Source organism: Opisthorchis viverrini (assembly GCF_000715545.1).
Source record: "Opisthorchis viverrini unplaced genomic scaffold opera_v5_480, whole genome shotgun sequence".
Lineage (NCBI taxonomy): Eukaryota > Metazoa > Platyhelminthes > Trematoda > Opisthorchiida > Opisthorchiidae > Opisthorchis > Opisthorchis viverrini.
Window position 1 is genome coordinate 78,358 of NW_008752138.1, and position 13,429 is coordinate 91,786.

The following is a 13,429-nucleotide window of genomic DNA, read 5'->3' on the forward strand; positions in this document are numbered from 1 at the left end:
ACGGAACACACAAACTCGAAGGCTCTATCGAAAGAAAAAATTATAGCAACCAATAGTGAACATGAATAGGTTTTCGCACGGGTGAGTAGCGGGTGGCGGTCTCCATTGAGAAGGCACGATGGGGTGAAAAGACCTTAGGGGAATCCGTGGGAGTTTCACTTCGATCAATGTGATTACACAACTGGTGGCGCTATGAGAACTATAAAAAGTTTGTTGAACTGTGTGGTGTACTAAACTGACCTCATGGTGAGGAGGGAACAACTGGCTATTTTCGTAGCGTACCGCCCTTGACTATCAAGCTGGACAAACCTGGTGGTCCCGGAAAAGACGGAAACCGATGGTGGACTATTGAAACCTCCCTCCAAGGTTACAACTAGTGTACTATAATGAAGAAATATTGACTTGGTGCAGTCGGTACGAAAGCCTCTTTTCATCCTTCTTTCCTTTATCTTCATCATCATCATCATTATCAACTGTAATAACCGCGTACTTGTCGTAGTGGTTTTAGCTGCCGCAGTTTCGTTCACCGATGATTTGGGGGGGATAGGTAGCTGCGCATTGGAGGCGCGAGATGATAAATTGGTGCATTACACTGTCAGTGGGCTGTCAAGTGGGGGTTGGAAAAGGAGCTATGCATTGAAGGCAATAGCTTGGATGCACGAGCGCCATTGAGGGTGCGATTGGGCCATGTCTGATAATGTCTAACCATTGATGTGGACCGTCTCGGGGTCCCCATCCAGGAAGATGGCAGTGACCAGTGACCAGCGCAGCTGTTTGCTGGTAATGGCTTTCATACTTTCCTGCAAAGTCACAGTTTGACCGCCTCTGGCTCTCTTCCACCCTTCACATGGTTGGGCGAAAAGAGCCCTTCGAGGAAGTCGGTCGATTGGCATACGCAACACGTGGCCAAGCCAGCGCAACCTATGGAGTGTGATCAGTTCATCTATCGAGGGTGAGTTATTTCTCCTGAATATCATTCGACGTAGTTCAGAATTGCTGATTCGGTGTTCCCACCAGATTCGGGTGATGTTCCGACTACATCGATGGTCAAACACGGGGCCTTAGGTTATATGCGGCACCAAGCTAGGATGGTGTACCAAAAATCTATCTGACAAATGCTCCCGTGTCGCTCCTTCGGGAAAGTATTCATTATTGGGGATCTACTGTGCAGAGTTTTGACTCATGTGATGACAGTTTAGACGCTGTTCTTTACGGCGTAGTGGTTCGTCTCCGAATAAGCTCTCACTAAGCAAAGGACGAACTTGTTTTTCTGGCTATCAGTGATTTTTCGGGGGGGGGGGGGTTAGTTCTGAAACCAAACGGAATTCAGGTCAGGTCATCCATGAGAACCCTATGCAATTTAGACCTATCTGTGAGAGCGTTTTAGGGTCGGTCCAGCTAAAGCGAAAGCCAACGGATATGAGGCGAAGCGCACGCACAGATGGCTGGCGAGCGTTGCTGTCATACCGAACTACGTCGGTGGGACGCAGGTAAGCGTTGAGCCAACTAGACGTTCTAATACAACACAGTAAACAAAACAGACCGGTTCCAAAACACTCAGCATACCTACTTGATATCTTGCTGATGGAGATAAGTAAGCAAATAAATCCTACAGTGCTTGACCTACACGGTAGTAATCAGGTCAATTCAAGGTCGCCATCACCCCCACAGGCTCAGCGGACTAAAATTCCGGGTCGTTTTCATGGGAACAACTGTGCCGCTGAGCTTGAAGACTTTGTTAAGAATGATAGACCAGAATCTTTCCCATTGGCACAATGTTTACCTGGGTTTTGCTTTTCACGAGAGGTTAGTTCAGGAATCATCATGGGTTTGACCCCTCAAAAAAGAAAGAGCAACCGGACTTACGGGCCGAATAGATCCACCGAGATGAATACATATTCTCCATTAGTAAAACCGAGTTCATGAGCCTTCAGCATTATGTAACGGACAGACGTCGGATCCGCGCACAGAATGGAAACTGAAAAAGAAAGTTGGAGACATCAGTAAAGGTCAGGTGGTCTGGTAAAAAGCAATCGAATCTCGAAAAACACTCCGTGGGTCATATAACCTGACTGATGTAGTCACAACAACCGGTCGGTTTTTCTCACGCGGAGGAACTTGAAAGAACCACATCAAAAACTGTCTAATAAATAGCCCCAGGAGAATCCAGTCCAGTAAATATTCGTAATTTTAGTACAGTAAAGCTGTAGTGTCAAACGAGTGGTAGAAATCTACCGAGAGAAGGACAAAAATACGCTAGCGTCACGTTACTAGATTTCAATGTCCTCAGATATCTTGTAAAACGCATTTTCACCAGTGGGACGTCCAAAGGGAGAGAGGAAACCGTTTTGTGTCTACCTCTCGCTCAGCGGATCAAGACCGAATGAAAAAACGGAAGGAAGCACGTGAGTGTCAGGTGACTGATACCAAAATAGCATGCTACAGAGTGCACATCCATATGGTCCGTATAAATGAACGTATACTGTCAAGGCTCAAGGTCACGTGAGCCACAGCTCAAAAGCCTTGATCGATCCCGTTGGAGTCTGCATGCTGTTGAATACCTAACAGCAGAGAACCCATTAAGCTTGTGAAAGTTCATTTTGTCATCAGGGCACACTGAAGACCACATCAGTGAGAAGGTAATGATGACTCTTCCCAGAAAGACAACCATGTGATTTTTAGCTCCTTCTCATTGCAAAGCTTTTACTGATTCAAGACCTCACTCTCCCTCTAGAAACCCTACTTCAGGGGACGCAAAATGCTGCGATTAGAAAGGAAGTAATGAGGACTTAGATTTTTGATCCCGTTTTATTCAGAGTATGACAGTCCACTCAGTGGATAACTTGAAGGATCATTCCCACACGTGTCACATTAATACAGTTACAGGTCACTTTGATTCAGACCACTGATTTGCTTGGCACAAAATTGGCGTTTCAAATGTGCCAGTTCTGTCAACATATCACATGAAATAAAAAGTCAGAATTCTTCCAGTATCAAGTAAAGACACGCACTGTAATGTCAGCAAACATTTTCGTTCGTTGCAGTCGAAAACATCCCGTCATTGTCTTCAATCAATTGGGAAAAGTTTGGAACCGATTGAGAAGTCATCGTTTCAGAAGAGCTTGGTAAATGTTGAGGTTTTGAGGCAAGGACTACGGTCCACATCACACAGACTGATCGCCGAGGCGGTAGAAATCGCCAAGCATCCCAGCGTTAACAGAATGGAAGGGATGGAACTGGCTAGCGTGTGGAAAACGGTCTTGGGTCGCTCGAGGTGATACGTGCTGGTGTGCGGTTATCATCCGAAAATCCACTTGACCTCAACCCCCCTCAAACTAAATTGTCGGAGCACTCACAACCCCACAAAGACCAGGGAGAATCTAACAGCGGCACCTGAGGTGAACCATCAAGTGAAGCATCCTGAATTGGAAGATTAAGGAACGAAAAGCGATCGCAACTAATTTGGAACCCCTCCAAACCATCAATTCAAGATTTTGGCACCCACACTAGCCGACAAGAGCCGTTAATTGACACTCAACACTGATCTAGTTTGAAGAGGACTTACTGATTGGTTCCCCGTCTGTCTTACAACCTGGCCAATTTGGTGACCTGTTCACTTGGCCTGATGAAGCTTTTGTGTCAAAAGCGAAACGTTGCCCAAATAAAAACTACCGATTGTTTACCAAGCTCTTCTGAAACCCCGTCATTGTCTTACCATTCCTCATTGAAGTTCGCACCACTTCGCCATTCATTACGAATAAAAGATATTCGGAGCTTGTATACACGTAAAACACTACTCATACGGTTGCTGAAAGCCCTTCGATAGCCCAAGACGGCTCTGGCCCACTTGGGGTTTATCGATCACGCTTGAAAACATCATTCAGCTGGGTTTCAGGTGAGTCTCCCGCAAAGCCAAATTAGTTTGCAAATGAGTGTGTTTCGCTAGCTAATACTATGAATCACATGGACAATGTGAGTGTACCTCACTGTCAAGTCTGGTTTCCCAGAAAATGGACATAGAAGCAAGTAAAATCGCTCCACTATGCCTGGACGAAACGGATGGCCTTCACCATCACATCTCTCTCACATAGTTAATGTTACATAGACCAGCCGACTTATGCAGCCGGGTGGTATGTCAGTTGCATTAGCTAGCTGACTGTTGTGGTTGGCTGTAAAATCTGTTCCGATTGGTGTTGCCTGGAAAGTCGCCATTTTTTCGACACTACAACAAATAAAAGCAGTGTGGACGACAAAAATATTTCTCCACGAAACTCGTTAGTTCCGGAGCATAAACGAGACTGTATTCACAGTGTAGTACAGAGCTAACTTCAGGCAATACATTACCATGGTTTGACATATGATTTACTCTGACAAAACGGTGTTTTTGACCGCGTCATCACAAACTCGTCCGTGTTTATGCCTAGTTGTAACTGAATGCCCATGTTGTGTGCGTCTGATGCACATCAGTGTTCAAAATGACCTCTTTTTGCTGTCCGTCCAACTTGATCACCTTCTTGAATGCCCGCTTTGACCTTGACATGGCAAGCAATGTATGGATTTAAACAACGTCACATAGGGACAAAGAGGGCCGGCCAATGGCACCCCCAGTTATTCTTCCCAACGCGGTATATTTTGTGCTAAACCTATTGGCAAAAAGCGCACATCACTGGTGTTCTGTTCCAAGCGCTGCATGGATGAATTGTCACCCAAAGAAAATGAAACCGCTTCTCAAGGTCATGATTACTTTGGTAGCGCCTGGCCACGTAAATTTGTCCGTCCAAGGACCGAGTGACTCATCAACATGTATTCTATGCTTGTCTGGGAAAGCACGTTATTCCGTTTGGTCTGACCGCACAACAACTGTATTGTTGCGCTTTGGGTTGATTGATTCCAGCCAGTTAACACTGGGACGTCAAACTCGTTCTTTTAATTTTTCAATTTGAAACAAATGTGTCCATTTGAATTCTTGTATTAAGCCTCCGGGACTCACAGACATTTTTTTAGAAAATTGGACGTATTTTCACTAATTCAGTTTCATTAGAAACTGTTGTTCATGACAGTTTTGTCCGGCTGTGAGCGGAACATCATACACGCAAGCTGATACCTCGTGGAATTTCCCCGTTCCATGAGGACTGGACGGGCCGGTTGCGACTGTCCTAGTTTCGAAGCGTCCGTCAACTCATTGGTTTTACAAAGCTTTCATTTTTAAACATAGTACAATGTTAGCGAAATACATTCATTTGCAAACAAATTTGCTTTTGCAGCTGAATCTCCCGTTTATGATGTTTCTAAGCAATTTCGTTCTTTCCAGTTGAACTCATGACACAATCTGGTCATGTTTTTTTTAAAGCAGTGCTGCTTGGCTTTCCAGGGACATGACCTGTGAGGTCCTCATAGGAACTCAAATGTTCCTACAGCCACGGAGTGCATTGAACTACGTGTCGGTCCTAAACGACCGGGCGCAGTGGACCGTGCCGGCATTGAAACACTGGGAAAATAGGCGCGATGAGCCACCCACTGACCGTACAACTGAAACCTGTCGCGATAACTCAATACCCAATATCAACCTGCAGAGTCAGTGGAGTTCTACGCCATCATAAAGTGTGGGCTTCGTACAGCTGAAAAGCTGTTCCAAGACACAGCCATCATGGTACATTTCTAATGCGCTTGGTGCACAACCTCATTGAATCCTTTAAAGTTGCCAACGCGTCGTTTTCTGCAGCATTTTTTGTATCGACCAAGAAATACGAAGACGTGTCACCGCCGACTGGAGGAAATCTAACGAATGGAGTGGCAGTGGACAGTATTATCATCAGATTGCTCGACAGGTTCATACTAGTTTATGCGAAGACTGTGTTTCCATCGAAGCTATTTTCTCTCTAGCTGTGAGATGCAAGTCATGTGTCGTTTTTCCACTCACCTGTTCTTCACGCCAATACTCTGATGAGTGTGAGTAGGAATGTATGCTGCTCCGCTTTCCTCGCGATTTTTCTGTAATGAAGTAGATTACTTGAGTTCTGTTCAAAGAGTCCAGAAAGGAACTACCTATGCCGAAATATTTTTGGCACCGATCGGCAACTTGTCAGTGAGAATTACGACTAGCACCTACCTCACTGTTAACCTCGAAGGTTGCTGTGATTTTTTATCGAACTGCCTCCAACCTATTAATCAAAGATTCATTCTATCAAGCATAGCTTGTAGCGAGTTTTCTGTTACAATTTGTTCTGGCTTATTTGGAAATTAAGACAATTAGCGAAAGGAATGAAATAAGGCATGTTATATTGGTAGGGATAACCGAACGAGCGTAATCTAATAGGACACCTTACAACTAACCTTGAATGGACAGACTTCATTGAGTAGTTGAATCGACAATACATGAGCATACTTATTAACCGGCAAGTTCCCAAACAACGATCATCCCACCCCCGTCGCCAACTTGTTGTGGACCGCACTTATCTTAATGACTTCCTAATACCTCGAACCCGAGTCTGGGTAGCCGCTTGATGGCCTGATGCGCTTAGCCAAACCAGAAAGCCAATGAACTTGCGGATCAGCTGATCTATTGAACAATGACATTTACATGGAAAGTTCTAGGTGCGCTAAAAATAGAACTCATCTATCAAGAGCAGGTGAAGAACAACCAATTGAATCCGTCTCAACGAAAACGGTTATTCGATTGGCAGTTGTGTAGTCCAGTTACGTTCGGAGCAGCATCTCCTAATGGTAAGGTGGCCTAGTTTTGGCGAATATTCCCGGCTCCTCTATGCTGTCGATCCGAGAATATTTTGAGCGCTGCATTGGTCATTGCCATCTACTTGGATGGGGGCTTAGAGATGGGACAGATCAATGGTTAGAGACACTGTCAGTCGCGACTTCAATGGCGCTGGTCCATCCGGGCTGTTGCCTTCAATGTCTAGCTCCTCTCCCAATCTCCCCCAAGAAGAGTCTACTGAGAATCTTGCAGCTACGCATCAATTATATCCGCTATCGCCTCTAATGCGCAGCTGCCTACCCCACCTCCCCAAATCATCGGTGACCGAAACTGTAGCAGTTATAACCACTGTGCATAGCTTCTACCGTTGATGATGACGTTCTCATTGATCGCGAAATTCACAAAGTACGCTCATTTGCACACCAGTTTGGTTTGATGAGCCCCAAGAAACCGGTCGTGGGAAGAGTTTTCAACAACCTTGTTGGTAGTCCCCTGTAAGAAACTATACTGCAATATCTCGAATATCATACTAACTGAAACAGCACACGGCAATTGTGTTAAAGAATACCGTAAGCCAGAGTTTTGTCTGCGATTCAGTTGAATCCCCAGTTAAAACTAAGTTAGTGTGTAAATTAGTGCGTTTTGAAAAAATGACTTGCTTGCATTATATCTCGTATCAATCAGGATACTTCTACTCATCTGCTTGGGTCAATCATAACTCCTTAGTTTAAGGGCTACGTCAAGATAAGGGTGTCAATCAGGTTCCAGGTGAGTCTCTCGGAAAACCAAATTAGTTCGCAAATGAGTGTATATTCGCTAATTTCGTGCAATTTGGTTTCAGATAGAAGGTTGACGGAAACCCGGAGACTGCGTCTACCTGATGAGCCCGAAGTGGAAGGGCGAAACCGGTGGTGGGCTGTCGATGAATTTTCAGCAACCTTATGAGTAGTACATCACAAATATTTACATGGTATACGATGACTTTCAACCCATACATTCTAAATGAAAGGACGGTTAGAGAGAATAGCTTGGCTCTGGCATTCAACCGCAAGGCTTTTTGGTTCACCAACCGATGATAATCTCTTCTCTTGGGATCTGCTTTCCTCACTCCGCTAAGGTTGTTATTGGACTGGGACTTCCTAAGGTCGCAGTCAGTGACTTGCGTTTGCTTGCCATGGTGGGCTCTCTGCGTACTTATGACACTTTTATGCGTGGCACATGGCGTTGAATGTACATTTTTGCCATTTAATCTCACACCAGACCCAGCATGACGGACACTTTGTGTCTGATGTGCGAGTCTTGACTGTGCTAGCGCCTACCGCGCCTTGAAGAGCATTCACCATTGTTTGTCCTTTCTTCGGTTGTTGGTCTTTAGACGCGTGTTTCCATATCAAAATCTTTACATACTTTGGGATTCATCTCTTCAGACTGGAACTGTTCTTGGCATGAGACATTTCTCTCTTTTCTCCCATATTCTCCTGTTACTCTTTCGCACTCATCGCTTGCATTCATTTTTTATGTTTGTGACCATGCTCTTCAAAAATAAATGATAACAGCCGGGTCGGGATTACATAATGAGGGTAAATTTTCTGGGAAGCGTTGCCATATATGCCTCATCCCATCTCCACAGGACCAGCCTAACTCAGTCGTTCTCGCACTGGGACCAGACCTCCAGGGGGTTTATTTTATGAGCCGACTGTTTATCATGTACACACAAGATCCTCCGGAAAGGTTTTTTAACTTACCCTTCTAACGCCGAGCTACACCCAGTTTCAGCGAATTCCGGTCCTTTCTCCCAATCGGTAAACGACGAGATTTTTAACCCCGGTAACCGTTGCATTCGCTTGCTTGAGTTCAGCTGTAACACATTTCCGGTGCCTAGCTGCCATGCCACCCGAAGGAACCACGAGGACTTGGATACTGCCAGGTTGCCCAAGCCTAGACAGGGGAAGTCGAGAGGCGGAGGTGGGATTCGAACCTCGGACCTTCCGGTCAGTAAATTCGCGCTGCTACCACTTTGGCCATCTCGCCCCGGTAACCGTTGGAACCAAACCACACAGTTAATTTAACGGTGACAAGGTTAGCAGCAATGATGTCCACCTACAAATGTAGCCCGATGTGCAGTGATGGGAGAAATATTGATCAGTATTGATCAGTTTGACAGTAAACCTAAAACAGGACGTGACTCCTCTCCACTGCAGTTTCTAAACTGGAACGCCTTTTGTTTATGGAACCATTCAGCGTTGTCCGCAGAATATGCCCCCCCCCACCTGCATGTGTGTGTTTTCTGGTTCCCCGCATCGAGTTTCTTCAGTAACCGAAAGCTGTGCAGTAAACATTCACACGGTAGATTGGACAATTCTTCGTTAGCCGAAGGCTAGAAAATACTGCGTCGAGAATTCGGGTTTAAACCTGGAGAAGTTCAACAACATAACAGATTTCTTTAAAAACGCTGACCAGGCCACATGCCTGAATGCGACAGTCAACAACCTCAGTGTGACTGCCTGACGCTCAAGTTTTAGAAACATTACGAAAGTCTACAAACAAGCCGAGCGGTCACAAACTAGCAAGTTGGAAAACCTATAAACCCCTCATTTTTAAGAACGTCATCAAGTATATCAAAACCTAAAACGGCAAACAGGCGATCACAAAATGCGGTCGTGTCACAGCAATCGTCGCTTCAGAGCGATGAAACCAACAATGGTTCGATTGGGTTTTTTTTCGGACTTCCAAAAGCCTGGTGAAAGCAAGCCGGTACAAGTGACTTGGTACGGCTTAGATAGGACGGTCCTATCGGAAAAGGGATAGCTCATTACCATAGAGGACAACAAGACCGATAGCTGATAGTCTCTGACAGGTTTGCTTGCTTCAGTCACGTCCAATGCAGTAACCGAGGCTGTACGCAGGCACCCTGGGAACATCCACACAAAACTCGCTCATATTGGTTTACCGGATTAAAAGACAACGAAGAAATGACGTATACAGGTAGCATGGCAACAATTCATATCTGAGACCGCATGGTGAGGGGACAGTGGTACAGCGAGTGTTTGAACGAGTTGTGCAAAGATCTCGGAAGCCAGTAGGAAAGCAGTATATTGTAGGCAACTTTCTCGTACCACAACGGGTACGAGAAAGTGGAACTTGCTCAAAGTGTTAATTAATGGCTAGAACACGGAAATATGAAGCCGCTTTTCCCATTTCTTCGAACTCTCTCGCTCTGTATTTGTTTTGAATAAGTCTGTGGGTGGATAAGCCAATTCTCAAACAAATTCAAGGGAAACAATTGACCAATCGGTGTCAACACCATAAATACACCTGTCTTCTATCTTGAGTTGTACAAAACAAAAACCAAAATGGTTTGATCTATTTAACGGCTTTGACTGAGAAAAAACGAACACTGCTTGGACTGGTGTCTGTTTTCCAGCCGCTAGAATCCCGGGTATGTCACGCAGTTTCTAGCTGACAAGACAAAGATATAACGCTTGTTTCTCAGTAGATGGGGGCGATCATTAAAAAAACGGTTGTGCACTCATCACAAGTAGGTGACGGCATTCCATTGATTTTTAGGTAGTGTGTGGTTGTTTTGTTGAGTTGGTGCCAGAGTCAAACTATTCGTAGGTCAGAATGTGTTGAAAATCGATCGATCGATCGATCGATTCTCACCAAGAATTTAGAGCACGTCAAGCTGTGGTTAAACTGAAGACGAGGGGAGGATGTCGGGGGGGACAAAAAACCGAGGTAAGAATTGTTGAAAATCGGTCGATCGATCGATCGATTCTCACCAAGAATTTAGAGCACGTCAAGCTGTGGTTAAACTGAAGACGAGGGGAGGATGTCGGGGGGACAAAAATCCGCATATTGTTAATTTGAAAGTATTGTAAAGTTTGGTCGGGCAAACTACCATTTCTGCAGATTTTTGGCGGCTTTTTTTATTTATACGACAGGGTCTTGGATGTCTTCGGTGAACACTTGTTGTAATCATGAGTCGATCAAATGGGATGTAAACTCTACGAAACCTGCATCTGTAGGCGGAGGTTTCAATACACCGACAGATCTTTCACAAAGATGTTGTCTCTGTAAATTCCAAAGTGGAAATCCTTAAGAGATATAATCTAATTTACACCGATTACTGAAGCAGGTTGTTACTGGAAACTAATGAACACAGTTGCAGTAAAGTTGGTGAGACACGCACGAAATGTGAGATGAACCTTCTGTCAATCGTTGATGGTACCGAAAGTTAGACGATTCCGAGTATCACAGGGAGGGAAGCATCGGTGTTGAACACTGATGATGATGATGATGATGATGATGATGATGATGACGATGATGATCACAGGAAGGGACAAGAATGGACTACATCTCTCCGACTATCTTCAGAATAAATCCCAACCTTTGCAATTATCAGGTTCTCTGTATCGATCAATGACTATAGTTAAGGTGAACAGTCCAAATGCTCTTGAGTAATGGTCAGGGTTGATCTAACACCTGTTCAGATCAAATTCCATCTTTGGTATCATTCGCAATTACAAAAAGTCGATGGTCGAAAAACACTGGTTATCTTCGTACCCTTTTGCGTTCATGAAATCACTTCAACGTTGTTTTAGACCTGTTGCACAGAGTACTGAGCCAGAAACCAGACGCAGGTGCGCAAACTACGCCTACCTGATGAGCCCCGAGAAAGGCGAGACCGGCAGTAGGTTGTCAGCAGGCTTATGAGTAGTGTTATACTAAAAAAATTTGTCCAGTTTTGAAGTTAAGACTGTCGGGGTTACTAGGTTGCCTTTGGGTAGGTTGAGCGGGGTGAGCTGTGGTAGGGTCCTATTACTTGAGACTTCGGTGGGTGGATCTACCGTCTTGCTCCTGTAACGTTCACATTATTACATTACGTGTATATTATTATATTATTATTACATTACGTACACATTATTGTGTGTAAGTGACGTAGTTCATGTGGCTATGAAGCTCTCCAGCAAATAATTTAACTGAGCGAAAGCGCTAGGAAGCTGTTCACTGCCTAGAAACTGACTTCCGTCAGGGACTAATGGAGTAACCATATCATTGATAGTCTGACTAGCGAATACTCTTTTCGAAAGGGTAGTCTATGGTTTTCTGGGTATCCCTCCCAAATAGGCAGTAATTCTCAGTAGATAATGCGACAAGCGATCCTGGATGACATCACACCATGTTTGGTCTTCGATGATCGATGTCTCAGGACCCTCTCAGGACGCTGACGAATTCGCAACAACGTGCTAATCACGTAAGCGTAACTCACGTTTGAGTAGTTCATGAAATCAGCTCATGGTTGTCTCCGGATTTGTGCACAGAAAAGTCATCAAAATTTGTAGGGGGGAGAACGATTGAGGGCTCTTAACCAAAGTTTTCGGAACAACAGCCTGACTGCAAAGGAGCTTTTATTGAGGCGAAACTACCAAAGTGGTCAGATCTTAAAAAACACGTCTCTATATAGAAATCAAGCCATCTCCGGACTAGACGACCAGGGGACTGTTTTAGTCTAACATCTACATATTCACCAAGCTGTTATGAGGCCATGAGTGTGTTGTGACTTGCTGAACGGTCGTGCAATTCTGTGTTGGTCCTTGGTTTCCCGTTCCGCCCACTACGGTATATTAAAAGGCACGGTAGCTTCATACAGCCCTTTATGAAGACAGAGAAAGTTAATTACAACTGTATTTATTGGGTAATCCCAGAATGTTCCACAAGAATGATCTAGAATCTCCGTCAGGAGGCGAGAAGCGTCGAGCTAAACATGCTCGATACATATTGACTGGCATTCTGACCAATCAGGGTATGCCTTCGTTTGGTCCATGTCCTGCACGTGACACATCCGTCCAAAGGATGTGGTGTTCGGTTATTAGGGACGGCTGGCCACCGTACAGAAAGCGGGACTACAGAGGTCTGTAAAGTATTGCTCAGTGCGTTGAAACTTATATCATTGGTAATGTCTTGCAGTGAATATTCCCCAATTTTCCTATCGGTAGACCACGTGTTATGAACAGCCCTTAGTTATAGCTTAATGGGTCATGGGAACGCACAAATCGTTACACCGAGGTCAAGTCCGTTCAAGATGACCTGTTTTATTTACCTTAAAATGACTTAAACAACAAATGAGCCTCTGGAAATGACCGCTTCGCGTTGTTTCCCCATAGAGTGCTTATGCCAGAGGGGACTGTTTTGGTTAGTCCAGATCCACCTACACGATTGTCGAGCATTCCAACAGCACAGTCAGTTTTCGCAGAATATCAGGCAGACCACGGCTTCCACATCTCGCCCACGCTGATCCTGCAGTGCACGGTAGACTGGGTCCCAAGGAAACCAGAAACTCTGTTAGACAACAAGCATCAATCTTCATTTTCGTTGACTGGATGGAACCAGTACACATTAGGCGTGAATTAAACGGTCAAATGGACAGTATTTCCCTATTCCGCACAGTTCATCTGACGAGGACTCATTACGCCTAGTGAACTCCTTCGATGCACTCTAAGAAGAGACGAATTTCAGCGAATCCGTGATATGACTATCGTTTACGCTTTGATAACGATGCGCCCGGGCCATTTTGCCCCTGTTTTGAAGAAAAAACAATCGATCAGTGTAAAACTCAACATAGTGTTTTTCTCAAGATTACTTAACGACGCAGCTTAGTTTTGTGGCGGGGGGGACAACAAAATGTAGATATGTGGGGGTAAACAAGTCCGGCGC

General features: G+C 44.8%; 1 protein-coding gene across 1 annotated transcript in view; it reads right to left on the reverse strand.

The window, feature by feature from the left end:
- The window catches only part of T265_11311 (hypothetical protein), a gene marked incomplete at both ends in the record, with an annotated part of 109,084 nt that overhangs the window by 75,287 nt on the left and 20,368 nt on the right, over positions 1-13,429 (reverse strand). Inside the window, one exon of the mRNA XM_009177935.1 lies at positions 1,867-1,978. Within this exon, the coding sequence (XP_009176199.1) occupies positions 1,867-1,978 (112 nt within the window). The remainder of the gene's footprint in view (positions 1-1,866; positions 1,979-13,429) is intronic.